Below are 12,847 nucleotides of genomic sequence, written 5' to 3' on the forward strand. Positions count from 1 at the left end.
TTTGTTTAGTCTGATGAAAAGCTTATCTCTTGCTTCTATCTTGTGTCTTTACAGTGAAGAGATGTTTTAAAGATATAAAAATTAAATGAATTCCTTTAGATAAAGTTGTTGTTTAATTACAGATGATTGCCCCTCCACCTTTGCCTCCAATGCCAGCGCCTGCAATCAGACCATATCGTGCTGCACCACACCACAACCACCACAGTGCACCGGTGCCTCCTACTCCGGCTCCAGCCACTAGTATCCCTCCTCTTATCCCACCCACTTCAAACATGCGATCTAATTCCTTCAGCAAGCGAGTGCAGCAAGGTGACAATGCAGGCCCTCCTGTCACTGTATTTGTAGGAAACATCACAGAGCGTGCTCCAGATGCAATGATTCGTCACATATTATCAGCGTGTGGGCATGTGGTTTCATGGAAGAGGGTGCAGGGTGCCTCAGGTTAGTAAAATGGTTCAGCCTCATTAAATGCAAAGAATCATGTAGATCATTATTGTGCATTGTCATTCTCCCTGTTTGTCCTTTTCAACACCTCAGGTTTTACCATTAGATATGGAAAGTGTATAGAAATATGCAGGTTTCAAAAATTAACTATATGGGAAATCTTATTGTTTTAGATCGGATAGTAACTGATATTGAGGATTGTCTGGTATTAGTGCTTAAAGTATCTTCATCTACATATGGGACTTTCTAGTCCCAATCTTGCCCAATAAAGACGTATTATTATTGTTACCCAGCAAGCCACGTAAAAAAGCATGTGGTAGGGGGTGTTAGGACACCAGCTGTCAAAGAATATGCTGTATCTGAGAATATCGAAACAAATGCTATCAAGTTCAATTCAAAGCTGTTTACTGACACTTCTGCCACGTACACAAGGTGTCAAATGGTATGCTTAGAGAGCTATGATACTTCACTGTTGGTTTTAGGTTTAAATTCTAAAAAAAAATTCTTTGATAGTTGGATTGCTTATGGTGGTGATGAGAGTTCCATGTAGCAAGTGATTTTACTGCCCTAAATAGCTCTTAAATCCATGTCAATGTCAGTTTCGTTGTAAATACCGTGAAAGAATGGAGGAAGCACTTCCCCTTCTTTGACACATCTTTGATCGTTGAGCAAGACTTTCTCCGTGGAACATCATCATTTGACTTAGTAATTTTGACACCCTGGAAACAACATGCGGATGTATATTAAGATTGGCGTTGATCAAAGGATAATTATCTGCTGTAATTTCATGCCAAAAAATATCAACAATTGAAGTTAGATCTAAGGTTTTGGTGGTGTTTCAATTGAAGTTTTATAATCATCCTTGAGAATTACTGAGCGTACACAGTGGAAGGAATTTTTTGACCTTCCTAAATCAGATTTATTTTATGTGTAAAAAAAATAAGCTGTTTGGCGGTACAGAGACTATCACTTGTTGAAACGCAATTCTTGCTAAATGCTGTACTTGCTTAACTGGGCTTCTACTGTAATATATAATTGTTAGATGTCAGAACCAAACTTATGTATCTTGAACGCCACTATGGGATTAAGGCATGGCTGAAATGGTTGTTACCATGATTTGAATATTTTGTTTTTACAATTGCGTGGCACAAAGTTTCAAATGATTGTTAGAAGTACGGTTGTATATAAAGTTATGGTTTGAAATGCTACTGGAATTGGAATCGATTTTTCAGCTTGTAAATACTCATTTCCGATTCTAATTCTTGGCATAGAATCATGGAGTGGAAGAATTGAATCGACCCATCACTACTGAAAACATTACATTGATGATACAAACCCAAATAATCTTGTCGTATTACCCAGGAAATGTATCATTTACTCTAGTCAAAAATCTAAAAAAAAATGCCCAAGGGTTAATTGGCTTTAAGTATTTGTTGTTTCATTTCATCTTTCAGCATTTGGTTTTTGTGAGTACAGTGGACCTGATGCTGGACTCCGTGCTGTGAGGCTACTACATGATTTGGAGATTGGTGGAAAAAAGTTAGTTGTCAAGGTGGATGCCAAAACCAAACTTGTTCTTGACAACTATAAAGGTAAGTTTTCCATTTTGTATGCTTGTAAAATATCATTTGGGTTATAGTTTCAGTTGGGAAATACAATTCACTGAAAGCATTCCACATGGAATGTTTATTAAAACCGACTATGGTTTCCATACTTTTATGTGATTGTCAAGGCAGAAGCCTCTGTGTTTTGCTGTATTGAATAGTCTTTGCCAATGAAAAGTGATGCATATATCATGATATGTTAGTGGCTTAGATTATTCCCCAAGTACATTCTAATGTCCTCTTAATCTAGTGATATGTTAAGGGGAAAGGCCAAAATTTTTTTCCTTAACTCTGATGCTTGTATAATGGATGCATATCTTACAAAGTTGGGTTACTTGTGTGATTTTATATGTTATACATCCATAAAGTGTTTGGAAAATTCAATGTGCGTGATATGTGGAGGTTTAGTATTTTAGTTTTTGACAGAATTGCAAAATTCCCAAGAAAAAGTTCTATAGACCAAGCTCCAAAAAACTTTAACTTATTGTAAGGATACTTATATTGGTGTCTGAAATAATCCAGTTTGTGTAAAGGTTTCATATAAAGCAATTAATCAAAAAAGGTCACCATTCCAAACTACACTTCTAACAATGCTCTAGCACGATTTGAGCTGAAGAACACTGTTGGCAAATTCATCAGGAAAGCAGTGCTTCCTCACATGTAATGCAGCAGTCAGGATTATTATTTAGTGCTTTTCTATTTGTATCCTTTTGCAGTTGAGCAGAGGAAAAAACTTCAGGAAGGTGGTACTCCTCCACTTCCTGACTCGGACCCTCCACGAGATGATAGCAAAAGCAAAGATGAAGAAGGGGTTGAAGATACAGACTATATGGATGATGGAATGCGGCATAGTGATGATTTGGCTCTGGAGCGTATTCAGCAGGTGGTTGCAGACTATGAGATGGACATGAAGAACTACACACCGCCCGCTAGCAAATCAGGTTAGTTCATTATCATCTGTTGCTATTCCGCCCTTTAACTATGTATTTAAATCGATAAAGCTCTCACCTGAATATCTAGTCTCAGACCTGCTGTTATGTTTTCTTGTGCCTTCTTCTCTTCCATCATTGGTATGTTGCATTTTCAATTGATTAATTGTGCTTTCAACTTTCATCTTCAGAGAAAAATGAGAGGAAGATGTCCAAAACACAAGAGAAGCTGATGAAACTGAGTCAGGGATCCGATATGCTGTCTGGTGACTCTACTCCCGTAAGTAGTCTCTATGTCCTGATCTGAAGTTATGCCTGCTACTATCAATCCCTATCAATAGAATTTTTTTTTTTTCAAATTTTTACAAATGTGCTGTGAACACCCATATTCCCCACAGGGTATACTATTTGGTCGTATTCTTCTGTTTCATAGTCATGATTTTAATTCATTTGAGATAGGGAAGTGATAGAAGAAAGAACGATCTGCTCAACCCTCTGTGTAAGATCTCTTCTGTCTCCTAAACATGACAAATACAGTTGATTCCTGTTAATTGGGACATACATCGGGCTGCCTCAACTAGGCGAACTCTCCCATATATAGGCATAAAAAATGTTGAAATGTTAGAAAGAAGACTGGAGAATGTTTATAATGCAAACAAAGTGTATGAAACTATTAATTTGTTTAATAAATTTGCAAGTTTAGTTAATTTATTAATATTTTTTTAAGGATTATATTAATCTTAGCTGAAAATATTTTTCACAGCCTCAGGCAATGCTGGATGAATGTCTTTTTATTAAGTCCTATTAAAGAAAAATTCATGGTTAATTAGTTAAGAATATTTGATTCCTAAATATTTCATGTACAGTAAAACCCCTCTTTTACACTTTTGACGGGGACAAGAAAAAAAAGTGTAAATTGCGGGAAAGTGTAAAATCGAGGTTAGGCACAATTTAATGAAAAACAACCCCTTTAAATATAGTTAAATGATCTATTTTTCATATGAATCATGTTCGAAATGAATAGTAAGTATAAAACCTTTAATTGTGTTAACAAAAAATTCTTTATTAGTACTGAACTCTCAGTGAGGTAGATTATATTTTCTGATCAGATTTTCTGATTTCATAGATCAGTCTTTTAAATGTTCTTCATCAGCTTTTTTAAACAATTTGCGATTTCTCCCTTATCAACTTCTTTCCATGATCGTGCTACATAGTGTGGTGCATCTAAAACTGATACTTTGAAGCTGTTAGGGTCCCTCCCACTGTCTATAAGATTAATTGCTTTTCTCACTAGAATCCTGCGGTAGTTGGATTTGAATACATGGATTATCCCAAAATCTAATGGCTGTAATTGGCTGGTACAATTTGGTGGAAAGAACACCAGTTTTATATTCCTCAAATTCATATTTTTTGGGTGGGTTGGGCATTGGTCTAAAAAATACTATAATTTTTCGGTTTTGTCCACCCATATTGGCATCTAGAGCCTGCATTTGTTCCTGAAAGAAATGTAACGTCATCCAAGCTTTGGTATTAGCGGCATAGGTTGTGGGATATGTCTTGATATTTTTAAAACATCTGGAATTTTGGATTTTCCAATAACAAATGGCCTTAACTTTTCACTACCATTAGCATTAGCACCTAAAAATACTGTTAAATGAGCTTTGCTATGCTTTCCACTAGGGTAAGATTCACCTCTAAAGTGTTACAGGGAAATGTATTGAAAAAAAGGCCCGTCTCATCTAAATTGAAAATGTCTTTTGGAGCATACCCTTCTATATGCTCACTTAATCAATGTGTCTTCCATTGTGCCACTGTTAGGGGATCAATACTATTGGACTCATCACAAATTGTTTTGTATACTACATTATGCCTAGTCTTAAACCCGCTTAACCATCCATTTGAAGCCTTGAAGTCTTCAATTCCCAGCCTCATTGCCATATGCTGCTCATTTTCCTTTAGAATAATTCTGCTGATGGGTATGTTCGAGGACCTAGTGTACTGAAACCATTCTTTTAAAATTTCTTCTAGTCTATCATATTTCGACTACTTAACATATTTTCGCCTCTTTGCCCTGGGTCCGCATTCCACTGCACCGGTTTCTATTTTTTTGCGAGTTTTAACAACAGTGTTTAACGTGGACACTGGAATCCCAAGCTCTTTGGCAAGGGAAACGCGTGAGCATACATGTGAGTCAACTCTTCCCAAAATTTTAATTTTATCTTCTATTAAAAAAGTTTTCCTCTCTCGTTTCTGGGCCATTCCATATTTGATTCGCGTTTATTGACGCTGTCACGAAAAGAGCAGGGAAAAAGAGATTACGATTAAAACGACTTTAAAATTGATCGAAAAACTTGGTAATAATGTACGCGAAGTGGAACACCCATTGCGTGGATCAACACGAGAACGACTAGGAATATAAACATACCGTCTATATTCGTAACTACGATGCTTACAAGTGAAGTGGGAAAACCTGCAATATTTACCACCAACAAATGGAATGAAATTTAAACGTCGCAAACAACCTATCTCCAGGAAATCCTGCGATCATAAATACTCATGTAAACTCTATGCCCGCGATAGTGGTCAGAAACAGATGATGAAGGAATTGTTGTAGTATTTCAAAGAGGCCGTATTAATGATAGTGGCGCTGGTGACAGGTATGCCAAAAACGCAAGGTTGTAAATTCAACTTCCTTGCCTATATTTACAACCTTTTTGCAAAAAGGTTATCACAGGCTTATATCTCTAAAACTCTTTCTTCTTGTTTACGGTGCGCTATCCGCCATGTTCCCTTTGGCGGCCTGGCGTAAATAGCGGGTCATTTGAAATTTCGTCAGCGTAAATGCGGGGAAGACTTAACATTGTAGAGGTACTTAAATCATCGGGACTTGACGAAAATGTTGCAAATTGCGGGAAAACCTAAAATGCGGGGGCGTAAAAGCGAGGTTCTACTGTAGTTATAAAAATGTAAGTACATGCTGTTCAAATTGTATCTCCTCGTCCCAGGAATTTGTTTTATGTACTCCACTGCATTCTCGTTATCCACGTCATACGAACTAAGTCGGCACAGAAATCCAATTACGGCATTGGGCTACCTTCATCGCCTTTTACATGAAGAAGAGTTGTAACCCCTCAATGTTCCTCCTAGCATCCTGAGAAGTCGCTCAGGTGCAATTTCATCTCCGTCACTATCCTGACCTTCAGCTTCATCTTGTTGCCTGTATGATACTCTTTCAGCAATATCAACTTCACTCTCTTTATTGTTCCAAATTGCAGTCAATATTATCGTACTATTCATGGCTTGTTATTTGGTACAGTTTAGAGTTAATTTTGCTTTCGGATTCTGCTGTAATGTTGAAAACTGCATTAGAATGTTTGAAACCTCAGTGAAAAAAACCATTTTGAATTGTTTGACATGTGACATCTTGTCAGCTTTCTACCAGAAACATAAATGCAGAATGTTCACCTTTGAGCTTACTTCGTTAGCGGTGGATGACAGTGTCAGAATATCCTCTGTAGATTCTAGAATATTATCTAATGAATTCCCACGGTAAAGTGCTTTAAAATTTTAGGGTCCCTATATCCATCGCTTTCATCAAGGAAGTTGTGTTTGGTGGCAGAAATTCCAACTGGTTATTTTTTACTCACTTCGGTAATTAGCATGTGCCAAACAATTATAATTTAAAGAAGAACATTTCTTGATTTTCATGCTTATCTTTATCCCTTATCCTAGCTTTTCCTTATCTCAACTGGTCCACCATTGCATAAAGAGGCTCACAGCCTTCCATGCATTGCTTTTGGTGTTCTTAATCCTTTAAAGCATCAACACTTAGCACTTTTCCCAATAATGAGAATAGTTTTTAAACATATGAATTGTAGAAAACAGTGATGCAATCCATCACTTTTTAGGAACCCGTCAGTCCTACATAACTGTAACAAAGAGAGCTATTTGGTGTTGCTCGGCAATACAGTTCCATTTCATTGGCGTTGAAAATGTCATCAGCAGAAAATTTCTTCTGTAACCTGTACAAATTGTTCAAGTTCCACTCCTCTGCACTCACAACATCAGTTTTTTTCTCTGTGAGCTATCTTGAATTGCTTGTTTTACTCTGTGCAGTCAGCATTTGCAGAGCATTGCTTTGGACCTCTGCCATTGAATACCGAATTTCTCCAAATATTGTCTCCCTCTGAATAAAATCCCCTCCCTAATTATGAAGCTTCAGTTTCGGGAAAGAAATTAAATAATGCGTTTAAGGTAGACCCCCCTTTACTTTTACCTTGCCTATTTTTGGAAAAAAGTGAGGACTCTATTCAGATAAATCCAGTGGATTTAAAAAACATGAAGGTTCTATGCCCTGCGAATAATTATTAGGATCACATTGTAAAAGAAGCGAGTGAAATTAACATAGAAGAAAAGAACATCAATGGAGAGAAAAGCTTCCAACTAAGTAAACATGGAATAATTAATCACTGTAGACAAAAACAGCAATCAAGAAAGAACCAATCAGGGCACTCAAAGATATAAATAAATAAAATGCTTGCCAGAATTAGGCTCTACATTCTACCCCTGAAGATGACAGCAGACTCAGCCTTTCAAACATTGGGACCAATTACCCAAAACCACACCTGTAGGAAACCTAAGAGTTATTCATTAAAAGAGTCCACACATTCCGAAGATGATAAGTACACTCAGACAAGAGGACCAGGGACATAAGATACTTTACAAAACATCCATTGATTGGCCAGAAATTCTAAAATGGGGGAACAAGCATGAAATTTGTTCATCATCCGAATAAGTCTCATCGAATAAACAATTTTCTCACGAGTCCAAATATATAAGCCAAAACTCTCCTAGTACTCCACAAACGTCAGAAAATGCTAATTAAAAGTGCTCGAATATTGCTTGAAATCATGTGACCTGGAGCGCCTTCTGACGTCATCACACAGTACACCATTCACTTCGCTAAGAGAGTGGAGCGGTAGAGACTTGATTGCAAGATATCAAATTCAAAATCATCAACAAGCTTTGTAGTAGTTCCTCAAAGGACAAATTGACTTAAGAGGGATTTTAGAAGGCACAATACGACAGTTGACTTCAAGTGGACTCCTTTATGGCGGCTTATTATCTGAAAAACAGTGATTGCTTTGCCACTAGTGCGATGTAGAAATAATAGAGATGTGTGAATAGTATCCGCGAATACTTGAATACCTCTAATACTGGAAAGTATTAGATATTCGAGATCTCGAATAGTTATGCTAAAGGTACCGTCTTGAATACAGTGGAACTTGGTTAGTACGTTCCTCGTTAGTACGTTTTCCTCCTTAGTACGGCGATTTCTCTCGGTTCCGGTACCATCCGAACAAAATACAGGTAAAAGTATTTGGTTAGTACGTTTGAAAAAATTGCGCTTTCCTGGTTAGTACGCTCAATTGCTTGCCGTGACGCAACCCGCAATTCGTTTTCTATTATCTTCTTTAGGGTCGTAAACCTCCGAATTCATGATTTAATTTATTATTATTAGCCATTGACATTATTGCATTCATTCCACATCCCTTTCTTCGACTGTGATTTATCCATACGCATTTCTCAATTCTAGTGACGTGATGAATAATAAAATGCGGCCATTTATCAGGAATGTCTGACTAACTAAACTGCAGCCAATGAGAAGCCCCGATTTTCCCCACCCCGAGCTCCTCACCTTCTATTGCCTCTGCAGTGCCCACTGCGCACAAATTTCGCGAGTGGGCAATTGTTGCTATTGCACGAGTTATCATGATGAAGAAATGAGACTTATCTAAATCCCACTTTATCTAAAGCAGTACTGCATAAACTCGACGTCTAGGCAGGTTAGGCTCTGGAGTACGTGCGTATTAACTTACTTACGTGCGTACTTGACTACTGCTGCGGGAGCAGACGATGCTCTGGATCTCCACGCGAAGCTTAGCTTAAAAATACTTGATTTCGGCACGAAAGCAGACGACATTAGACTTTTTTTTAAAGTATATTTAAACTGTATAATAAAAAATCTTCTTGTAATTACGTCGTAATCTAATAATATTGCGTGTTATTAATCGATATATCGATCGATATGATTTCATTCAAGAAGCGAATGTGCACGGCTGTCGCCGTAGTTAAAGGTTAATATAATTTTGTCCAATTTTTATGATGTTTAAAAACAACCCGTTGACATACTCAGGGTTGTTGCTATATTCTCCGAGTATGCTGTGACAAAAAAGGAATGACTTAGCTTTACTTGCCCTCTTTCTATAAATATATATAGGATAAATCACGGAAGACGCCGTTTTCATGTAATTGTCTTCGGGAAATCTACGAAACATTGTGATTTTTATTCACATGGTATTGTTTTTCAATGTAGCGCTCATTTTAAAGGTGAAAAGAGTTCAGGAAGGTGATCCTACGAGAACTACCGATAGTAGATGTAATCATGAAGACTTTTCCACAGATTGCAATTACCCCGACTGCTATTATTTACTTTCCTCGTTAGCACGTTTTCCTGGTTAGTACGTTCATTTTTTGAGGTCCCTTCAGAAACGTACTAAACAAGTTCCACTGTACTTTGAATTTCGCATCATACGTTCTCGTACGCATGTCATTGGAAGTTGACTCGGAAAAATGTAGAGAACTCTAGTCGTTTAGTATATGCAGCGCTCATTTAGGCATGTTGGCGAATTACATCAAATTCGTGGACTAGAGCGGTGAAAAGAGTTCGACATGGGGAACCGAAAATGATCGGGTGAAAAAATCTGAAAATCCCCGATTCCCCCCACCAGGAGAACCTCAGTGCCGTGGGATAGTAACTACGTAGCACAATTCCCAAAATCCGCTACCCCCTCCATTCATCAGTCCTCGGCCCCTCCTCCAATACTTTCCTCCTCTCCGAAATCAAACAAAAGGTCCCAGCTCACGCAGGGTTCGTATTACGATGAACATAAATCAAAAGCTTCAAAAGAATACATCAAGTTACCGGGGAGTAATAGAATCATGTTTCACCCTTCTTTCTTTCTTCCCCACTGACCTTTTTCTGCCTACCTGCTTCGAAGTTCCCAATTTCTGGAGGTCAACCGCTGCATGAGTCATCTATTAGCACAAAAGGTGTCTAACAATGACTTTCGGCAATTGATATTACACCCTTATTGGATTGAAATATTAGTAATGTGCGCGTAATTTCATAAAGAATAAGATCAAACAAAGCATATTTTTGACTTCATTTAAACATTTTACGCAAGGAAATAAATGTCAAAATACGACGGAGACTTAGCATTCTGGTGAAACTCGATATCCTCGCAGCTGAGCTTCTCAGAAGTTGATGCTGTATTTTTTTCCGAAAACATATATCAAGTTACAATTTATGAGTTACGCTATAAATCTCTATTGCCACAGTCACAGACGAAAGGATATTTTCTCAAGATATTTGGTTTCTCCTTGCTAGCAATTCGAATTCATCTGCTTATCTCGTGATAGCTTCCAAAGATTGACTGAAAATAATTGAAGAAGAAGAAAATGTGGTGGAAAGTGCGTGTATTTTGCAAAATACCTCGGATTGTCTGCTAGCACTTGACAGAAGGATTGAGGGTGAAGCGAGCTACCTGTTGAAAATAAGAAGTTGGATGAAGTGGAGTATCAGATCGGTGTGCCGCTGAAATGGCGTTTGGTAGATAAGAATATATACATCAGACAGAAATCCATCGTAGCAGTGTAAATGCCGAGACGGCATGCAATCATTTTTTCGCGAGGTGGTGTGTCCCTTAGGATATTTGAAAGAGATGTTAGTTGAATCAACTATATGCCCAAATTATTTCCATAAAAATAAATATTCCATTAATCAGCTAAATTCCTGATTGAATCCTTAAAAGGAAATCACAATTACTCGCCAAAATCTTGGGTTTCCTGCTGCATAGGCAACCTAGGCAAACATTCCCGCAGTCATTGTTTTTTTCGTCCCCCCTGAAAAATGATAGATTGAGGTTTCACTGTATACCTTATTTCTTTATATGTACATTCATCAAGGGAAATAGAAGAAAAAAGGTACATTTAATATGCCTTCCGCAATTCTAGTATTCGAGGTATTTGAAAATAGAGGTACAGGCATCCCCCGAGTTACTTATGTCTCGACTTCCGTAAATGCATAGTTACGTAAGTGATAACTGTATTTCAAGTGATTACTTTAATTTTTTAATGCGAGAGCGATGAAGTAGCTATTTGCTCATATAACTAAAGGCAGAAAAAATAACGAATTGTTATCGAGTTTATTACGTACTAAACAAAACAAAGTGACCTATTTTTATTATTCCTCAAAGGAATTTTCATTAATATCTGTAGAAAAATTGCTTATAAATCCCAAGTAACCAATCAACGTGAAAATTTGCAGTTCTAGCGATGGAAGTGGTTGCTCTCACTCCTATACGATACAGCTTGTTACCCAGCATACACACCCGAACTCCGACTTAAAACTATTTAAAAATTGTATCCTTAAGTTTGGACATTTCCATCTGTGGAATTAAAAGAAAATGAAGTCCGAGCAGAAATCTTTACTGTGGAAAAGAATTGGTTGCCCAAGTAAAAAGTACCCACATAAAGGCATTGAAATTTTGAGTGTGGGCAATGAACACTGCAAAAAAGTGAAGAAAAAGTTGACACACGATAGTAATTGCGTACTTGTTTACATGTATCTGGCGACCGGGTTGCCGTGATGTTTTTTGCAAAGATTTTATTAAGCTGCATTTTCTCGTTCTCTCATATTGTGTGCCAATGTAAATGAATATTACGTTATCGAAAGATTTCCCCCACTAACTTTGTTGCAAGTTAATGATGGCGTTGGCTGAATAGAAGCTCACTTTTAATTACCTTCGTGTAATGGAAATACTCTTCGATGTTTCCAGCGAAGTAAATATTCAAATGATGATATTTTCACGTCATTTTATTGAGATATGAGAGAATGAAAGTATGTTTGTAAGTGTGAAAGATTGAGTGTATGTGCGTGTGAATGTATCTAAGAATATAGTGATTTACTGGTATTTTTTGTGTGTAATTTGCTCGTAATCTTCGACACCCCTCCTACATGTATTAACTGTGACAGTGAAACCACCAGATTCATCAATCAACGTAATATATAAAAGGCAGAAGATATAATGATTAAACTTAGATCGCAGTATAACATAATGAATCAATTTAAGTATTCAGTTTAGTAATGTAGCGTTGAGATACTGTACTTTCCCGAATCCACGCGATCGGCCAATTTGGGGAATAATATTACGCATTTTGATTGGCAATGGAATTGCAACTCTCAGACTATATTAATGTTTATTGATTTTGTATCTAATAACGTAAGAATACACGGAAGAGTTCATGAATATCGCAGAGAATTGAATGAAACTTCACCGAGAATTTACTGCGCATTTCTCTGCTGAGAATTCACCCCACCGATCGAAATCTCTGAAGCACTAATGCAGAATGTTCGACTTATGGAGAGTCTGCCGGAACGCATCTCTTATGTAACTCAGGGGTTGCCTGTATTCGAATAAACGAGCAATGATTTAATATTTGAATTCGATATTCAAGGTTGAGAAATCTGCTATTTGACCCATCTCTAATAAATAGATACATTGCTAGCTGAAAATATATCTTATGTATTCACTTTGTAACCATGAGGAACTTTGATAGTTTTCCCCCATCGGCCGGAGTTGAGATCCTCATGATCGTTAAAGGGTAATAAAAAAGTATTTGATAGACACAGAAATAAGTTTCAAGTACTATTTACACTGTATTTCCTCAGGTTCATGTTTTTGAACCGAAGCCCACCGCAGAAACGAGTCGAAATTTTAGGTTTTGGGTTGACATGCAGCGAACTTT

The 12,847-nt window shown here is 37.3% G+C and overlaps 1 protein-coding gene across 2 annotated transcripts in view; it reads left to right on the plus strand.

Annotated features, from left to right (window-relative positions):
• The window catches only part of LOC124167170 (RNA-binding protein 25-like), a 46,059-nt gene that overhangs the window by 11,740 nt on the left and 21,472 nt on the right, over window positions 1-12,847 (plus strand). For both annotated transcript variants that reach the window (XM_046544986.1, XM_046544987.1), the window contains exons 4-7: window positions 123-441; window positions 1,899-2,036; window positions 2,765-2,989; window positions 3,169-3,257. In XM_046544986.1, coding sequence (XP_046400942.1) covers window positions 123-441; window positions 1,899-2,036; window positions 2,765-2,989; window positions 3,169-3,257 — 771 coding nt within the window. The remainder of the gene's footprint in view (window positions 1-122; window positions 442-1,898; window positions 2,037-2,764; window positions 2,990-3,168; window positions 3,258-12,847) is intronic.

Source organism: Ischnura elegans, chromosome 10 (genome assembly GCF_921293095.1).
Source record: "Ischnura elegans chromosome 10, ioIscEleg1.1, whole genome shotgun sequence".
NCBI lineage: Eukaryota > Metazoa > Arthropoda > Insecta > Odonata > Coenagrionidae > Ischnura > Ischnura elegans.